Source organism: Puma concolor, chromosome C1 (genome assembly GCF_028749965.1).
Source record: "Puma concolor isolate L17-30 chromosome C1, mPumCon1.1.hap2, whole genome shotgun sequence".
NCBI lineage: Eukaryota > Metazoa > Chordata > Mammalia > Carnivora > Felidae > Puma > Puma concolor.
Genome location: NC_141674.1, coordinates 14,383,654 through 14,401,994, shown reverse-complemented (window position 1 = coordinate 14,401,994; position 18,341 = coordinate 14,383,654). Strand labels below are relative to the sequence as shown.

General features: G+C 54.2%; 1 protein-coding gene across 3 annotated transcripts in view; it reads left to right on the top strand.

Moving 5' to 3' along the window:
- TMCO4 (transmembrane and coiled-coil domains 4) overlaps positions 1-18,341 on the top strand; it is a 95,639-nt gene that overhangs the window by 73,343 nt on the left and 3,955 nt on the right. For all 3 annotated transcript variants that reach the window (XM_025935346.2, XM_086715860.1, XM_086715859.1), the window contains 2 exons: positions 7,270-7,387; positions 14,238-14,355. In XM_025935346.2, coding sequence (XP_025791131.1) covers positions 7,270-7,387; positions 14,238-14,355 — 236 coding nt within the window. The remainder of the gene's footprint in view (positions 1-7,269; positions 7,388-14,237; positions 14,356-18,341) is intronic.

Here is an 18,341-nt window from a genome sequence, read left to right as displayed (position 1 = left end):
CAGAGGCTCTGCTCCGAGGGGCCAGTGCTGCTGTTTCCTGCCACCATCTGACCCACGCCGCTGAGCCACAGCAGTGCCTGCCGCTAGTGTTTCTATACGCGGCCGGGCCGTCTGCACAGACAGGGCCTCGCACACCCCATTCCCCCCACCCCCCCACCCCGATTACCAAACTGACCGTGTGGGGAGAACGTGGAGTTGACCCCACGGACTGAGCCGCGTGCCCCGAACACAAGGCCTGACACCAGCGCTGGGAAATCAATATTATTATCAATATTATCAATTATCAGTATTACTACCTTCTCTATCTCCCTCTGACAGATGAGGCAGCTGAGAATCCGCATTATTAAATAACTGACCTCCGTTCAGGCAGCGGTGAGGCCAGGATTCGAACACGGGTTTCTCTCACGCCACAAGCCAGGCGGCTTTCCCCGGGCAGGTGATTCCCAACCCTCTTGAGCCCAGGGGCCCTTTCTAATGGCGCACGTCTTCACAGACCTGCCCACAGCAGCGGTCATATCTTCAGTGTCTCCTGGCTGAGGAGATATGGAATGGCCAAGAGCTATCATCACCAGGAATTCTGTGAGTCACCACAGCATCTGCCTACAGTCTTAAAATGACGACACCTGATGTGTGTGTTTTGTGAGGCTGTCTCTCTCTCTCTCTCTCTCTTTTTTTTAATTTTACAGGTGGGAGGGACAGAGGGAGAGAGACAGAAATGTTAAGCAGGCTCCATGCTCGAGCCTGGCACGGGGCTCGATCCCGTGACTGTGAGGTCATGGGCTGAGCTGCAGTCAAGCATCAGACGCTTAACTGACTGAGCCACCCAGGCGCCCCCATGTGAGGCATTTAATTGGCCAACAGTGGTTGGTGCTTGTGCAGTGTCTTAGGCCCTCAGAGTCGCTCTGGACCTTTGCCCCCAGGGATTGGGCACCCCTGAGCTGCACCAGGAATTAGATGAAGGGGCTGGACACCCTGAGCCTTTTGTAGGCCAGACACAAGGGAGTTTCTAAATACAGCTGACGTCAGGTTCTTCTTAGGCGGGGAGGCGGGTTACTCTGAGCCTGTGGATCGTGCTGAGGCCAGGGGAGGGAGACTGAGGCAGCGTTAGCTTTAGAAGGACCACTCACTATTCTGCCCCGTTGCAGCCTGCAGTCATGCTCAGTAGCATCCGTCCCCCAGAACACGGCTCTAGAAATGAGCCACTAAAAGGCTGAGAACAGTAAAGACATTTCCGTCTGCTTTCACCTCGGTTAGTACTCTTCGTTTGCTTTTATCCAGTCTTCAGAGATCCCCAACCGTAGCTGCCGGGAAGAAATAGTGCCAGGAGAGAACAAAGAAAAGGAAAAGAGGAAATACCCTCTGTGCCTGTTTCCTCAACACGAAGGGTTCATACTGCTGAGTTGCGCTGCTCACTTTCAACGCGGATACCTGTTGAGCACAGCTTCTGTGCCAGGCACTGTTCCAGGCACTGGGGGCTCACGAGAGAGCACAAAGAGCCAATCTCAGCCCTTGGGGAGCCCGTGTGCTAATGAGAGACAGACTAGAAGTGAGGTTTTTATTTTTACTTATTTTTATTTTTTATTTTTAAAGTTTGTGTACTTAGAATAAGTAAGCGAGAAAAAAGAAAGTGAGAGAGAAACAGAGAGAGTCAGAGTGTGAGTGGGAAAGGGGCAGAGAGAGAGGGAGACACAGAATCTGAAACAGGCTCCAGGCTCTGAGCTGTCAGCACAGAGCCTGATGCGGGGCTTGAACCCACAAACTGTGAGATCATGACCTGAGCTGAAGTTGGATGCTTAACCAGCCGAACCACCCAGGCGCCCCAAGAAATGAGGTTTTTAAAGGTAAAGCAGGTAGGAAGTCAGGTAGTCTTACGTGCAATGGAGAAAAAGAAATCGGAGAAGGGAGGTGGGGCCCATGGGGTGGTGAGGTGCATTTGTCTACTCTGAGAGGGTGGCAGTTAAGTGAAGAGGGGAGGGAAGTAGGGAGGCGCAGATATTAGAGGGGAGAGCATTTGGGAAGAGGGAACGGCAAGGCCAGTGTGGCTGGAGGGGAGTCAGCCAAGGGGGAAGCATGGGGAAGGTCACTTGGGCCTTTGGGAGCTGTCACAATGACTTGGCTCCAGGTCAAGTCGTTGTGGCTCCAGGGGACATGGCTCCAGGGGACATGGGTCCCACAGGACAGTTTTGAGCACAGGAGTGAAATGATCTGACTTTCCTGCAGTATAATTTACCTACCACAGAATCCCCCATTCTGAGTATACGACTCAGTGATTTTTAGTCAATGTACAGAGTCGTGCAGCCATCACCGCCACCCGATTCTAGAACATTTCCATCACCCCCGAAAGATGCCTTGTGCCTAAGACTTGCGCTTAAAGGGATCACTTGGGCTCCCGTGTTAAGAATAAACATAAGAGGTGGAAACGAAGAAAGTGTGGGAAGGAAATGTTTTTTGCCGCACCTGCGAGTGACAGAAAGGACTAGAAGCAGGGAGGTAAGACATGACTGGCAAAGCTCTTCTTTCTGAACTCCTGGAGGCTCAGAGCTTCCTTCTCGCCAGAGTTATAACAGGGTGGAGGGCCTCCAGCTTTAACAAAGCAGGATATTAGTATCATACAGAAAACTTTAAATGTTAGAAAGCCTGCGTCCCCTGACTGGAGAGTCACTGAACGCATGTTGGATCCCTGCCCTCCTTTATATTAAAAGTCTGACTATTTGGGTTTTTTTCTTTTTTCTAATGTATATTTATTTTTGACAGAGAGAGAGAGAGAGAGACAAAGCATGAGCGGGGGAGGGGCAGAGAGAGAGGGAGACGCAGGATCCAGGCTCTGAGCTTGTCAGCACAGAGCCTGATGTTGGGCTCGAACTCACGGACCGCGAGATCATGACCTGAGCCGAAGTCGGATGCTCCACCGACTGAGCCACCCAGGTGCCCCTGGGGGTTTTTTAATGTTTTATTTTATTTTTGAGTGAGAGAGCATGTGCACACAAAAGGGGAGGGAGAGAGAGGGGGACAGAGGATCTGAAGCAGGCTCCGTGCTGACGGCAGTGAGCCCGAGGTGGGGCTCGAACTCACGAACGATGAGATCACGGAGCCGAAGTCAGACGTTCAACCGACTGAGCCACCCAGGCGCCCCAGAAGTCTATTTGTAAAGCCAGAGAACTATCTTCATACCGTAAAAATTCGCAAGAGAAGCAGAGGTTGCGAGAGGAGTAAATCCAAACGTGTTTCAGCAAACATTCATTGTCCCTGCAGAAAGGCAGTGAAGACACGACTTGACCCTCGAATAGTTCCTGAGTGAGGATTTTCTCTGTTTTGCCTGGAAGCATGAAATCTGCTGGTGTTACAGGCTTTGGGGCTGAGCAATGACATCTGACGTGTTTCCTGTGCAGCATCTCCTATAGCAGCCAGCGGCCTCTTTCTCCTCGCCCCAGGTTTCCCTCCTGGACCGTCCCCGTTCCCAGGAACGGGCAGGTGGTGAGGGCCTGGCGTAGAGGGTTTACCTTGGGTGGGTCTGAAGTTATCCTTGCCGACTTCCCTTAGCTAACGCCTGCGCCTTACCGGGGGCCTGCCATGCCACGCGGCTCGTCACCAAGTTTGCAGCCCCGCAGAGAGCAAACCCTCTTTATTTACTTATTATTTTTTTTTTGCTTCTCAAACTTCTTTATTTTTTATTTTTTATGAATATAATGTATTGTCAAATTGGCTTCCATACAACACCCAGTGCTCATCCCAACAGGTGCCCTCCTCCCTGCCCATCACCCCCTTTCCCCTCTCCCCCACCCCCCACCACCCTCGGTTTGTTCTCTGTATTTAAGAGTCTCTTATGGTTTGCCTCCCTCCCTCTCTGTTTGTAACTTTTCTCCCCCTTCCCTTCTCCCATGGCCTCTGTTAAGTTTCTCGAGATCCACATATGAGTGGAAACATAGGATATCTGTCCTTCTCTGACTGACTGATTTCACTTAGCATAATACCCCCAAGTTCCAGCCACGTTGCTGCAAATGGCAGGATTTCGTTCTTTCTCATTGCCAAGTAGTATTCCATTGTATGTATAAACCACACCTTCTTTATCCATTCATCAGTTGATGGACATTTGGGCCCGTCCCATAATTTGGCTATTGTTGAAACGCGAGCAGACCCTCTTTGAAGAAGGGAAGGAGCATGCCTGGATGTGGCATCAGTCTGAGGACAAAGTAAATGTGTTTCCAGCTCACTGCCCACCCTGACGCGATTTGGCCGCATCCGCGACTGTCTTATGAAGCTCAACTACCGGTCTCAGTTCAAGGTCACGGGGAACTAGCTTTTTGGCTTTTCCTAACAGTTCTCTTGTAGCCACTTCCAGGATCAGCCGCCCATCAGGAATGCCGCCTTACCGCTGCTGGCCACAAGGGGTCCCAGCCCTCGGGGGAAGGCGAGATGCTGTAGGGCGGAGCAGGTGCCTTGAGCGGCCAGCCCCCAGAGAGAGCTGCAGAGCTCCGGCCCTGGGTCCACAACCGTGTGGCACTGTGGGAGCAACGATAACCCACGTGCGGTCACTGTGCTTCGTGTCGTTAGTGCAAACAGCACAGAGCACGGCCCCAAGGACCCGCGCAGTCTGGGTTCTGGTCCCAGCTTTATTCTCACTACCTGCATGACCTTGGGCGCATCCCATCCCCTCTGAGACTCAGTTTCCTCATCTGCCAAGGGAAGGGGTTAGAATAAAGTCCCGTTCTCCACAGCCTTGCCAGCAATGTAAGTACCCAAAATAGCCCTTCTCTCGAGGGGCGCCTGCTTCCTGCCCAGCACATGCTTACCCAGCTCACTGAAGTTGTAAGTCCTTCTGCCAGATTGTCATCTCCCTGGAAGCAGAAGGAGTGAAATGCGAATTCTGTGCCATGGCATCTTTTAACGTCAGAGCCAGAGGAGCACTTGGTACTACAGGGGTTCCCAAACACCTGTTAGCCTGGAACCCTTTATTCAGACCAACGCCGACGTGGAATCCCAAGCAGAAGACAGTTGGAAGCACTCTGGTTAGAAACTGGAGCCCAGGGGCACCGGGGTGGCTCAGTCGGTTGAGTGTCCAACTCTGGCTCAGGTCGTGATTTCATGGTTCATGGGTTCAATCCCCGCATCAGGCTCTGTGCTGACAGCTGGGAGCCTGGAGCCCACTTCCGATTCTGTGCCTCCCTCTCTCTCTGTCCTCCTCCACTCACACTCTGTCTCTCTATCTCTCTGTCTCTCTCTCTAAATAATGGATAAACATTAAAAAAAGAAAGAAAGAAACCGGAGCCCAGAGAGAGGAAGCCACCGGTCCAGCATCACTCATCAGGAGAGTGGCACCCTGGGCAGAGCTGTCCCTCTTGGGCACACGCCCCAGGAGTGACACTGAGCGTGTAGCTTCCCGGGACATGCAGAAACTCAGAATCGTAAGAGCTGAATGTGGGGAGGCAGGAGCGCAGGGCAGGTAGAGAGCACTCTAATTTCCACTGTGCATCCCCTGTGCTGGGTTTTCCCCACGTTGTGACTTACCCTTATAAAGACCCTCAAGGCCACTGTCATTACCCACTTGTAGGCTCAGAAAAGTGACCTGGCCCAAGTCCCAAACTCAGACGTGATTTTAACCCAGGGCTTTGCAACTACAAAGTGCACATATTGGCCTTCCTGAGGACGGCACTTTATTTACTCTTCGTTCATTCACTCTGATCTTTACTGATCTTTACTGAGCACCAAGCATATGCCAGGCACTGTTCCAGACCCTGCCGTACAGCTGAGAATGAGGCGGTTAGAGCACCGGCCTCACTGAACCCAGACAGACATCAACAGGTGGTAGGTGACCAGAAGAAGACCACATCAGAGTAAGGGACGGAGAGTGACAGAGCCTGTGGGGGTGGGGTGGCGCATGTGCACCTCTCATTGGTCAGGAGCCCTGCTGCTCAAGGTGTGCTGGCTCTGAACTGACGGGTTCTAGTCTGCTAGGTGGGGGGGTGGGCGGAGATGCTTCTTCCCTCTTTCTGTATTTATGGGACAAACAGTCCATGGGCCAGCCCTGGTCTGAATCGCACTTGGAATAACCCTGCCTAAAATATTTCTGAACCATTTGGTCAGTGCAGCTGATGAGTGTATCCCATGTCCTGGGGACCCAGTCGCCCCGTCTTCCCTTCCCTCCTGCCTTCCCGTCACGCTGCACAGGCCCCAGGGAACTGCTGCGTGGGCGTCTCCCCCCTGGTGTGTGTGATGATCCAGGGCTCACCCGTCCCTTCTAAAGGAAGACGTCCCCTCCGAGTTCCTGGCTGGCTGGGAGCTTCATGGGTGGTGGAAATAGATCTGGGTCCCAACACAGGCTGTGTCCCTTGCCAGCCATGTGATCTTGAAAATGTAGTTTTCCTTAACTCTAAAATAGGGATAATGGGGGGCGCCTGGGTGGTTCATTCGGTTAAGCATCCAACTTCGGCTCAGGTCATGATCTTGTGGTTCAGGAGTTCAAGCCCCACGTTGGGCTCTGCACTAACCGAGCAGAGCCTGCTTTGGATCCTCTGTCTCCCTCTCTTTCTGTGCCTCCCCAGCTCTCTCCCTCTCTCTCTCTTTCTCAAAAATAAACATTAATGGGCACCGGGGTGGCTCAGGCAGTTAGGCGTCCAACTCTTGGTTTCAACTCAGGTCATGATCTCACGGTTCGTGAGCTCAAGCCCCACATCGGGCTCTGTGCTAACAGTGAGGAGCCTGCTTGGGATTCTTTCTCTCCCTCTCTGCCCTTCCCCCACTTTCTCTCTCTCTCAAAAAAAAATAAATAAACGGGCACCTGGGTGGCTCCGTTGGTTAAGCGTCCGACTTCAGCTCAGGTCACGATCTCACAGTTTGTGAGTTCGAGCCCTGCGTCAGGCTCTGTGCTGACAGCTCGGAGCCTGGAACTTGCTTCGGATTCTGTCTCCCTTTCTCTCTGCCCCTCCCCCGCTCCCATGCTGTCTCTGTCTCTCTCAAAAATAAGTAAGCATTAAAATAAATAAATAAATAAATAAATAAATAAATAAATAAATAAATAAACTTTTAAATAAAAGAGTATCTTTTTCAAAAAATAAATAAGATAGCGGTAATGGTGCTTTGCAGGACTAGATCAAGCCCATGGCCTGGGCCACACTCTGGAAGCCCCCACTACTGCGTGTGCATGTGTGTGTGTGTATGTGTGTGTGAGAGAGAGAGAGAGAGACATCCCCCTCTTCCGCCACTTTGAAGACCCCCTTCCAGGCCCCACTGTGGCCAGGGACACTGACAGCCTTTTCTGGGGTCTCTTCCCAGACTGCCAAGGGATCATTGAGGACGTCGTCCTGCTGGGAGCACCTGTGGAAGGAGAAGCCAAGCACTGGGAGCCGTTCCGGAAGGTGGTGTCTGGGAGGATCATCAACGGCTACTGCAGGTGCACCGTGCGGGAAGGGGTGGGCGAGTGCGGGGGGCCGAGCTCTCAGAGCACCGTTCCAGGCGGGGCAGGGCGACAGTGCAGGAGCCAGTCCCCACACCGTGCCGCGACCCTCGGCAGGACGTGGGGGCCCGTGAAGGCTGGCGGCCGTGAGGCTGCAAGGGACCCCCCCCTACTTGTTGGAGCTTGGAGAAGGAGGACTCGAGGGCTTCAGCCAAGGCCATGCCCCAGCCTCCAGGGAAGAGGAGACCGCAGGAGGTCAGCCTGACAAGGTCCCAGGCCCATCAGCCAAATGAAGCCAAGGACGGGCTGACAGTACTGAAGAGTGGTGGTTTGGAATCGCCCGGACCTGGGTCTTCATGCTGGCCTCAGTTTCTCCATTGGAAAAAGGGGGCGGTGGGTAATAGCAGTAACTTCCCCCAGGGTGTGACGATAGTTAAGTGATCCACAGAGTTGCACGCGGCGCGCATGCTCTGTGATTGACAGAGGGTGTCACTATTTATCCCCGGGACCACCAGCCTTGGGATATTCATTCGACAGACTTGTGAGCACCAGCCTCACACCAGCTGCAATAAGGAACATGCCCCAGCCCCGTGGAACCAGCGTCCAGCAAGGAAAATAGGAAAGCAGGCAGCTCCGATCAGGCATCTGGAAGCTCGTCTGCGACACCAAACTCCAGAAGCTGTAAAATCAAAGGCTTTCCCCCAGGTTCCGTGCGGCCTGAGCTGCCGAGAGGGATTGCTAGGCTTGACTCCTCCCGCTGGGCTTCTGGGCTGGGTGACTTTGGGCCACCCCCCCTCCCCAAACCTCACAGGGAGATCATGTGACACACGGGCTACAAGCTGGATCACCTCCCTAAAACCCAAAACATTACCCTGAATTCTGAAACACGGTCCTCCAAGGATTTTCGACAAGGGACCTGCATTTTATGGTCCTGATACAAAGCACAGGGTATTGACCAGAAGGTGACATTCTGAGCCCAGAAGAACAGGTTTGGAGTATAGGAAACAGGAAGGTTGGCCGACTAGTTGTGGGCTCCGTGAACACAACTTAACATACAGCCGTTTGGAAAACAAGGAAATAGGCCTCAGGGAAGCAGCTGATCCCTGGGTTTTGGACACGACCATTCCACCAGCCAGCTGGAAACAGAGCATGGAGCTCAGAGAAGTCAGCTGGAGTGAAGGCCAGTGGGGTCACCAGCTGCCACTGAAGCCAGGGGACAGCAGAGATCACTGGCCAGGCAAAGTGTAGAGAGAGAAAAGCGTTGAATTCCCAATTCTAAGTAATATGTTTCAGGGAGGAAGAGGTTCCAAGCTGAGGTTGGGGCAACTCGGGATCATCTGGCATTCGGTGCCCGAGACCATAGCTGGGCATGGGAACACAAAGATGGGCGAGAGGAGAGAGGCTCACGTCCGGTGGAAAGGACGCATGTGGAAATAGACAGTTATGCAAAAAGTCAAAACTAAAAAGATACAATATGAGGGGGAAGGATATAACAAGTATTAGACTTACAAGTATGTTACCCAGAACCCTGTGGTGTTACTGCGTTCATCCGTTTTACACATGAGAAAACTGAAGCTCAGGTTAAGTCGTGAAGCCAGTTAACTTTAATTTTAATTTTGACCTAAGCCCAACCATCCTAAGTAGGACCCAAACCTAAATGGAACAGATTCGAAAAGTCTTTATCATTTTGATGATTGAGGCTGCAGCAACGACCGGGTAGTTCAGAGCTAAAGATAAATACGATTTTCAGGCACAGATAGAGGGCATTAGTCAGGACACAGGAGTTCTGACAATCAGTTTGGCTCTATCACTCGTACTGTAAGCTGAGTTCTTAGAATTAGGATATGGTAGGGGCACCTGGGTGACTCCGTCGGTTAAGCATCGGACTTCGGCTCAGGTCATGATCTCGTGGTGTGGGTTCAAGCCCCGCGTCAGGTTCTGTGCTGAGAGCTCAGAGCCTGGAGCCTGCCTTGTAGTCTCTGTCTCCTTCTCTCTCTGCCCCTCCCCACTGTGCTCTGTCTCTCTCTGTCTCTCAAAACTAAATAAATTAAAAAAAAAAAAAAGAAAAGAATTAGGATATTGTAGGAAGAACAAAGAAACAAAAGACAGAGCCACAATATATAAAGAGCTCATGCAAATCAATAAAAAAACCTAATAAGAAAATAGTCAAAGGAGATCTACACAGAAACTCACAGAATAAATACAGTCGATAAATTTTTTAAAAGATGCCACCCTCATCATTAATGAAATACATGCAGATAAAATCAGTAAGATACCATTTATCAACATGAATAACATTCAGTGTCGGTAAAGATGTAGAGAAATGGGCATTGCCATACGCTGTTGGCCACAGTTGAACTTAGTAAATACTTTATGGAGAACAGTTGTCCATATCCATCAAAATTTTTAATGTGCCGATGTTCTGATCCCACACATTCTGACTTCTGTGATCCTGCTCTATTGGACAGGGACACACACACACACACACACACACACACACACACACAGAAACGGATGTGCATAGAGAGACATTGCAGCTTCGTTTCTAATTAAAAATTTAAAACAATCTAAATGACCACGAATTGGAGAACAGTTAAGGGGGGGAAGCAAGCACAGCTCACATATCGTGAGTCCACTTCTGAGGGAAGAAACTTGTGTGTGTGCATATGCGTATCTATATGTCCGTACATACACAGGAAGGTCCAGAAGGCCCAAAGGAAACTGGTAACGGTGGCCACCCCTAAAGATTGGAAGTCAGGCATAAAAGAGACTTTAATTTGATTTTTTTTAAGTAAGGATAGTTTTTTTTTTTTTTTCAACGTTTATTTATTTTTGGGACAGAGAGAAACAGAGCATGAATGGGGGAGGGGGCAGAGAGAGAGGGAGACACAGAATCGGAAACAGGCTCCAGGCTCTGAGCCATCAGCCCAGAGCCTGACGCGGGGCTCGAACTCACGGACCGCGAGATCGTGACCTGGCTGAAGTCGGACGCTTAACCGACTGCGCCACCCAGGCGCCCCAGTAAGGATAGTTTTAAAAACAAGAGAAGAAAATGAATGGACAAAGCTTCAATTGGGGGTCAGGCAGCCTTCAGTTAAAATCTTGGTTCTGCCAGTTACGTACCTATTGGGTGGCTTTGGACAAACAACTCTGAATCTCAGTATTCCCACCTGTGAAGTGGTGATAACAGTCCCTCCTGCACAGAGGTTCTGGGGAGATTAAACGACGTTATTTAGGAAACACACTGGCTCTTAGTAGGTGCCCAATAAACTGTAGCGGTTATAATAACGGGGCTTGTTCACACAGCACATGATTTTTCGGTGTTTTTCATAAACAGCAAAGGGAAAGAACTAAAATTGCATGGGTGCAATATGAAAGCAGCAAAAACGTATTAAATTCATCTGTTCTGCTGCAAACCTGAGGCTAATAAGCTTGGTTTTCAATTATTTTGTGGGATCCTGAGCCATCTCTCTAGAGAAAGGAAGAGGAGGAGGAAATCCAGGAAAGAAGGGGGCGAAACACAGACAAAACAACAACTATGGTTTCTTGGTTAAACTGAGCACCGACCAGGATTTTATATTCTTGGCCCCCAAAGGTGTTTTACTTGCATTGAACCTACTTAAATATGATGGGTGGAGGGAAAGGGTGGGGGAAGCTTCAGGGCAACACTACCAAACAGCATACATTTATAATTCTATCGTATGCACTAATAAAGCTCTTTGCAAATCTGTTCGCTTGGCTGGGCTTTCGTGAACTGCCCGGAAGCTAGCCAGGGCGAGTGGTACTGTGAGGAAACCGAAGCTCAGAGAGGGTCAGGTGCCTTGCCAAGGTCACACAGCAGAGCCAGGAGATGAACTCAGGCAGGCCTGCCTCACTCCACGGTGAGAGGGTTTCATTCTGAGCCTCCCGGGGCGCTTCTCGCGGTCGCCGCTTCGAGTACCCCGTGAGGAGGGGATGATGGGAAAAGACGCAGTGGGGACGCCCGCCTGCATGTGGCCTCCAGGCCTGGGAGCAACCAAGGCAGCCCTCCCACAGGCCTTGTGGTGGCGAATCAAGAGTTCGGTCATGAGGGGCGCCTGGGTGGCGCAGTCGGTTGAGCGTCCGACTTCAGCCAGGTCACGATCTCGCGGTCCGTGAGTTCGAGCCCCGCATCAGGCTCTGGGCTGATGGCTCAGAGCCTGGAGCCTGTTTCCGATTCTGTGTCTCCCTCTCTCTCTGACCCTCCCCCGTTCATGCTCTGTCTCTCTCTGTCCCAAAAATAAATAAACGTTGAAAAAAAAAAAAAAAAAAATTTAAAAAAAAAAAAAAAAAAAAAAAAAAAAGAGTTCGGTCATGATTGGCACATCGGCAGGGCCTGGAGGGCCACTGAAGCCTGGCTCGCCGGGCCCCCACCAGGGGGCACTGATCCAGCTCAGAATACAGCACTAAGGCACAGTTTTGTCAGCAGCAAGCTCTCTGCCTAGAAAAGGAAAAAGACCCAAGAACGGACACACAGAAGGCATGGGACTAACGTCCCCAAAGGAACATATATACCAGGCACGTGAGGCACAAAGGATTAATAATACCAGGGGTGGGGGGAGGGGTGCCTCAGGAGCACTCCCTGGGGGAGGTGATGTCCAAGCTGAATTTTGAAAGGATGGACAAGAGCCCATCAGACGCTGGAAGACAAGGCCAAGCAAGAAGGCCCACAGCAGGAGGCGTAATCAGACCAGATGCTTCCAGAAGATTCACGTGTGTGGGCGCCACCTACGTGATGTGCCACCTCAGCGTATGCTCCTGCCCACCCTGGGAAGTAAGATGCAGTGAGGAGACTGAGGCTCAGAGGAGGCAAGCAACTCGCCCAAGGTCACACAGCGAGTAACAAGGTGGGACCTGAGCCTGGCTCTGTGTGGTCCCGTGCATAGGATCACGGCCCGCCCTGGGCGAGAGAGGCAGCTGCCAGATGGAGAAGAGTCCCGAATGCCAGTGAAGACCCTATGGTTTGCTCAGCACAATTTAGAAGATACAGAACCTTCCAACATATGTTCCTGTTCTGTCCCTAAATGTGTACCAACAAGTAAGTGCAGTCAACGTTCTACGTACAGTGTTGTGATCATTAAGACAGAAACAGTTTGGAAGGACTAAGGCTGACTTTACTCATTTAAAACTGTCTACAGCAGAAATATTTACAGACCACCCTCCTACCCAGTATCTGATGCTCGGAAGTCGTGATCAATGCAAAACAACAACTTGAGTTCATCTTTCTTCTCCCCTTAGTCATCCGTGCTTAGAGACAGTGCTTCTCGGGCCCTCAATATTAAGATAATCCCTGGGACTTGCAAGGATTGCTCTCTGGAGAGAGAAAAGGAATTTTCTAGAAGAGAAGGCCCAGAGGCCACGGGGAGGCACAGTCGGCTTCTCAGAGAGAAGAGCAGTGGTCAGATGAGGGTTTAAGGAAAGCCGCAGTGGCACATGGGAGGTGAGGCCAGGAGCAGGGAGAGCGGGGAGAAGGCCGTTGCATTGGTTCCTGGGGACTGGAGTGCCTGATCTCAGGGCTGGGGCACACGGGATGGGTGCAGGGGCAGGTAATAAGAGTCAGCAGGACTCTGTGGTGACTTGGTCATCGGGGAAAAGGGGGCCTAAGACATTGCCCTGCTGGTTTCTGCCTGAGGGACCAGGAGGATGGCAGTGGAGAGGGAATCCAGGCCGGTGAGCTCGGGTGTGGGACACATCAGGAAGGTCTGTAGGGGGCCCCTCGACTCTGGACCCCGGTCCGTCCGGGGGTCTCCGGGGTGGTAAACACACAAGCGCCCATGCGGTCAGAGAGCACCTACGAGGGAGCCTGGGGAGTTCCCCCAAACCCTGGGCCCCAGACAGCAGTCACAGAGACAGGGCAGGGACCCCTGACTCTGACCCCTTCTTCCCTCGCACCGCACGGGGGCCCTTCTTCCACGTAAGAACGCAAAAATAACGGACTCAAGTCGCCGTACGAACCAGAGTCAGAATCAGTCTAAATAAAAGACAACCAGGTCTGCTAAGTTAGATGCAAGTCCTGGATGCAGAGGGGAGGCGAGGAGTGTCCACTTGCACAGACCTGCTGAGCACCGAGGCCGAGGGCACTGCTCTTGGTTGGCCCAGCTTCAGCCGGACAAAGTCAGGGGTTCGAGGGGAAGGCCGTCTCGTGGGCCCCTCAGACCATGTCCCCCACAGATGGTGCCCCTTGCACCTGAAGAAACAGGCAGCATGGGGTCCAGGGTTCTCTTCCCTCAGGACTGTGTGTGTGGCTGGGGATGCGGGTGCCGGGAGCAGGGTTCCCCGCACCCCTGAAGGTGGAGGACAGTTCCCAGGGCGTGACCTGCCTGGACAAACACCTTCGCCTCTTCCAAGATGAGTGAGAGCAGGGAGGCCTGTGGGCTGGGCCGGGCCTGACTCAGAGGGCGAGCTGGACAGACAGGAACCCAGACCTCAGAGTTCCGTGCCACAGAGCAGGGTAGACCCCCAGCCCCCCGCAGCCCATTCACACCAGGAGGATCCCTGCTGCCTCTCTCTCGTGGAGCCCCAGACCAGCCACCCTGGAAGCCGGAGCCCCCTCCAAAGCCACATGCTGACTTGTGAGAACCTCATCTGGCTCCCTCATTCCCTCACCCAGCACACACCCCACCACTGCGCGCCAGGCACAGTTGTCGGCAGTGGGGACCGAGCACGAACAGAGCGGGCAGCACCCCCAAAGAGGCGGCCACTGCTCCACCATCGTGCCCCGCCGTGTGCGGCCAGGGCCCCGGTTTCCCACAAACGTGCCGGTCCCGCCAGGCTGTCCAGGGCCAGCTGGGGCTCCCAAGGCTGACAGCCCCCACTTCTCTGCCCGCAGGGGGGACTGGCTGCTGAGCTTCGTGTACCGCACGTCCTCGGTGCAGCTCCGCGTCGCCGGCCTACAGCCCGTGCTGCTGCAGGACAGGAGGGTAGAGAACGTGGACCTGTCCTCTGTCGTGAGTATCGCCCGTCCCGCCTAGGGCCCTGCGTCGGCCAGTGGGGGTGCTTTGGGACTCCAGCCCAGCCACCGCCAGCCCCAGGGCCACTGGCCGGGAGGTCATAAGAATTTGCTTGCGAAGAGGTCATCGCGCCTGTTTACGGGCACCGTCTTTGTGTCAGAGCTTTGCCACCAGCTCCGTACACGGCCCCAGGGGCCACCATGGTTAGGCCCATTTCACAGATGAGGAAAAGCGAGGCTTAGAAAAGTTCTTGTCATACAACTGGCGATCAGTAGCCTGGATGTGCCCCTCCAGAGCCATGCTCTTGGCCCTACATTGGTGCCCTCCCCCTATTTCCCACCCCCAGGTACTAGTCAGGACAGACTGTTCCCCCCAGAAGTAAGGAGAGCAACCAGAGGGCGCAGGTGGGGGGACTGGGGCTTGACCACAGCAGACGTCCCCAACTGCCAGGCAGTGACACTGTGGAATGCAGGGCAGGGAAAGTGTGTTCCAAGGACTACCCACCTTGGAATCATCAGAGGGGGAGGTTATTTAAAATGTAGGACACCCCCCCCCCACCCCGCACACACACGGGACACCAGGAAAAATAATATAAGTAAATAAGGAAAAAAATAAAATGCAGACCTTTAGATCAGTCTCTCGGGGTAGAGCCTGCCGGTAGCCTGCCAGTCTACGGTTGAACAGACCCCTCCCTCCCCAGTGGTTCTGGACATCTAAGACTAGGCTTCGATGGAGAGCGCAGATGGCTCAAAAGAATTCTTGCTGGAGATGGGGTGGGACAAACCTAACTTGAGGTTCTAGATCCACCTGCCAGGCTTGAAGGAGCCTCATCCACCTGCGCATGCCTGTCACAGGGAGCTGTCTGTGGGGCACTTGCCGTCCAGCTCTGAGCTGGACTCAGCCTTTGCAGGTACCAGTGTCCCCATCGTACAGATGAGGACACCGAGGCTCAGAGAGGCTAAGGAACTTGCCCAGGGTCACACAGTGGGAACATGGCCAAGCAGGACTCAACCCCAAGTCTGAAGCCAGTGGGTATCGCCCCTGCTCGGAGAGCTGTGGCCGGCAGTGGGAGAGGGGCTCGCTACCAGGAAGGCGAGGGCACTGAGCTGCAGCGACATCCACAGGCCGCCTCCAGCCAGGGAAAATCCTTGTGATGCAAGGGGCCCCTGAGAACAAGAACGAGCATCTGATTGTTACATGGTTGGCCCCAGGCGTCAGGTGCCAAGCACTTCCCAGGCGTGGCCCAGGCTTCCCAGGTTCCACACCAGGCACCCGAAAGCAGACAAAGCAGACCCCTGGGGGGGCATCTGAAAGTCCCTGGGGGGAGGGGCGCTCTGGAAGACTCCAGCTTCCCCAGCGACACCCGACACCCGACACGACACCCGACACCCACGCCTCACCTGGATGGTGGATGGAGCTGGGCACCTTGGACCCTGCCCTCGCGCACAGCTCACTCAGGGCCGCATGGTTGTTGAAACCTGCCCGAGGTCTGAAAGCAGCACAGGAGAATATTCTTGCACAAAACACTTAAGGCCAGAACTTTCTCAGGCACTGCCACCACTGAAGCCCATGGGCTGTGTCCTTTGGCTGAGCCTCTCGCTCAGCCTGCCGCCGTGCTGCTGGGCCACTTCCTCCTCGCTTACATCGTTGCTCCCCAAGTACCCAGGACGCTCGCACACAAGTCCTAACCCCCCAGAAGAACACGGATGGAGCAGCCCCCTGCCTTCCTAAAATATATATACTTTTTAATTTTTTATTTTTTTTTGAGAGAGAGAGAGAGCATGAGCGGGGACAGGGCAGAGGGAAAGGGAGACCCAGAATCGGAAGCAGGCTCCAGGCCCTGAGCTGTCAGCACAGAGCCCGACACGGGGCTCAAACTCACAAACCGCGAGATCATGACCTGAGCCGAAGTCAGACCCTTAACCGACCGAGCCACCCAGGCGCCCCAACCCCCTGCCTTCCTAACTGGTAGCTTCAGAGGCTGGCGTTTGGCCCGAGAAAAAGGACCTTCTAGACTCACACATACACAAGACTGATGGTTCCTGGTTAGAGAGACGGTCTTCCCGGGACAGATAAGAGCTTCTACCCCCAGCGCCACACGAGGCTCCTTGGGTCATCTGTCTCCCTGATAGACCAGCTTCACATGATGCGAACCTCATGGCAGCCTGTGTAGTCGGTACTGGGCATCCCCAATCACAGGTTGGAAAACTGAGACCTGACAGAATGGGCTCATGGAGCCAGAGGTCGTGGATCCGGGCCCTGAAACCAGGCCCAGGGCTGTGCTGTCCACTTCCCTGTGGGGTGAGGTAGGCTGAGTGACAAGACCAGGAAACCACAGGACCACAGCGAGGCCTCCTGACCGTGTCCAGGGGTCGCCGTCCTATTTAAGGGTCGCTGTTCCCTGAAGGGGTGAAGGACAGAAGTGACTTTGTGCCTCACCGTGCCCAGTCTCCCTCTGCCAGAAGCATCAGAGGTGCAAAGGGTCAGAAGAAACGTCCTCCTGCGTGAAATTCCCTTTAAACACCACAGAGCCCTGGCAAGACCCGCTTTCTGCCCTGGGGAGCCCCTGAGTGGGATACAGTGACAAGAGCACAGCAGCCTTTGGCACCAGAGAGGCCAGGCTCTGCTGCCGGTATACTGGCTGTGTGACCTCAGGCCAGTTACTCAGCCTCTCTGTGCCTCAGTTTTCTCCTACACGAGATGGGGGGAGTCCCCTGCCTTCCGGGGCAGCACAGGTAAGATGCTTGCTGCCTCGTAGGCCTTCATGTAATACTAGTTCCCTCCTGTCCTACCCCTGCCACCGTCTTCAGTTCTTTCGCCCCTCAGACCCCCTCCCTCCTCAGACCGTCTTTGAGGCGGCTTCTGGCTTCGGAGAGCGCAGCTCTTTATCACTTCAGGAACACAGCACAAAAAAAGCAGTGCCGTCCTCTTCTGGGTAATTGGAGGTAGTTAGCATTGCTTTGGTGCTGAAAATCCTTGCTGGAGGAGAGGCCGCTGGCCAGTGAGTTCCCTTCGCTGCTGCCCAGGTGCTCCGGGCAGAGGCCTGCGCGGTCCGCCTTCTCCCTGCCGGGCCGCGGGCAGAGCCCTTGCGCACCAGCCCCGCATCAGCCACCCACCCAGACGTGGTCCGCGGTGGCTCCTGGTGGCGGACAAGCCTGAGCCAGCAGGGAGTGAGGGGCTGGCCCCGTCGCAGGCAGGCAGCTCCTGTTGGGGTGGACCAAGCCGACGAAGGCCAGGCGGCCCTCCTGCCCTTTGGCCTGTCCCGTGTGGGGACCAGGGTGCAGCGGCTGGGGGCGTCTGGCTCGGGCGGGGCCAACTCCTGAGGTGTCACAGGGTTTCCGCTCTCCATGGCCCTAAGGAAATGCCAGCTGACTTGTAGAACTTAGCGCAGGGCTGGGCTCCAACGGTGGCAGTAAGAAAGCCGGCGTGTGTGAGGTGCTGCTGTACCTGCTTTGCAGACCTTATGTCGCCCGTCCCCATAGCGGTCCCGTGAGGCAGGGACGGTAGCCCTATTGTACAGGTGTGGAAACCGAGGCTGCATGCGAGCGGTCGAGCCAGGTGAACCTGGGGGGAGCGGGCAGGGCCCGGGCTCTTTGCCGTTGGACTCGTGCTGCCCGCGCCCACACGTCTCTGGTGCCCCGCCGGTGACCTCTACCTCCGGGTCAAGGAGTCTGCCACGCGTGTTAGCTCACTGACTCCTCCCACCAGCGCACGTGACGCGGGTGCCTTCCCTAGCCCTGCTTGACAGATGTGGACACTGAGGCCCGAGGGGTAAAGGAACCCGAAGGGGCCCGATGGGCTTGGAAGGAGTTACTGGCGGGCAGAGGCGGGCAGCAGCGGCCCAGTCGAGGCGGGTCCCAAGATGCCTCGCGAGGCAGCAAACAGGCAGTGCTGAGGCCAGTCCAGGCAGCGTGGATCACCGGGCGCCGGGCCAGCCGTGGGCAGTGCGGCGAGTTAGAAGGGGCCCCTGCGCTCCCTAGGCT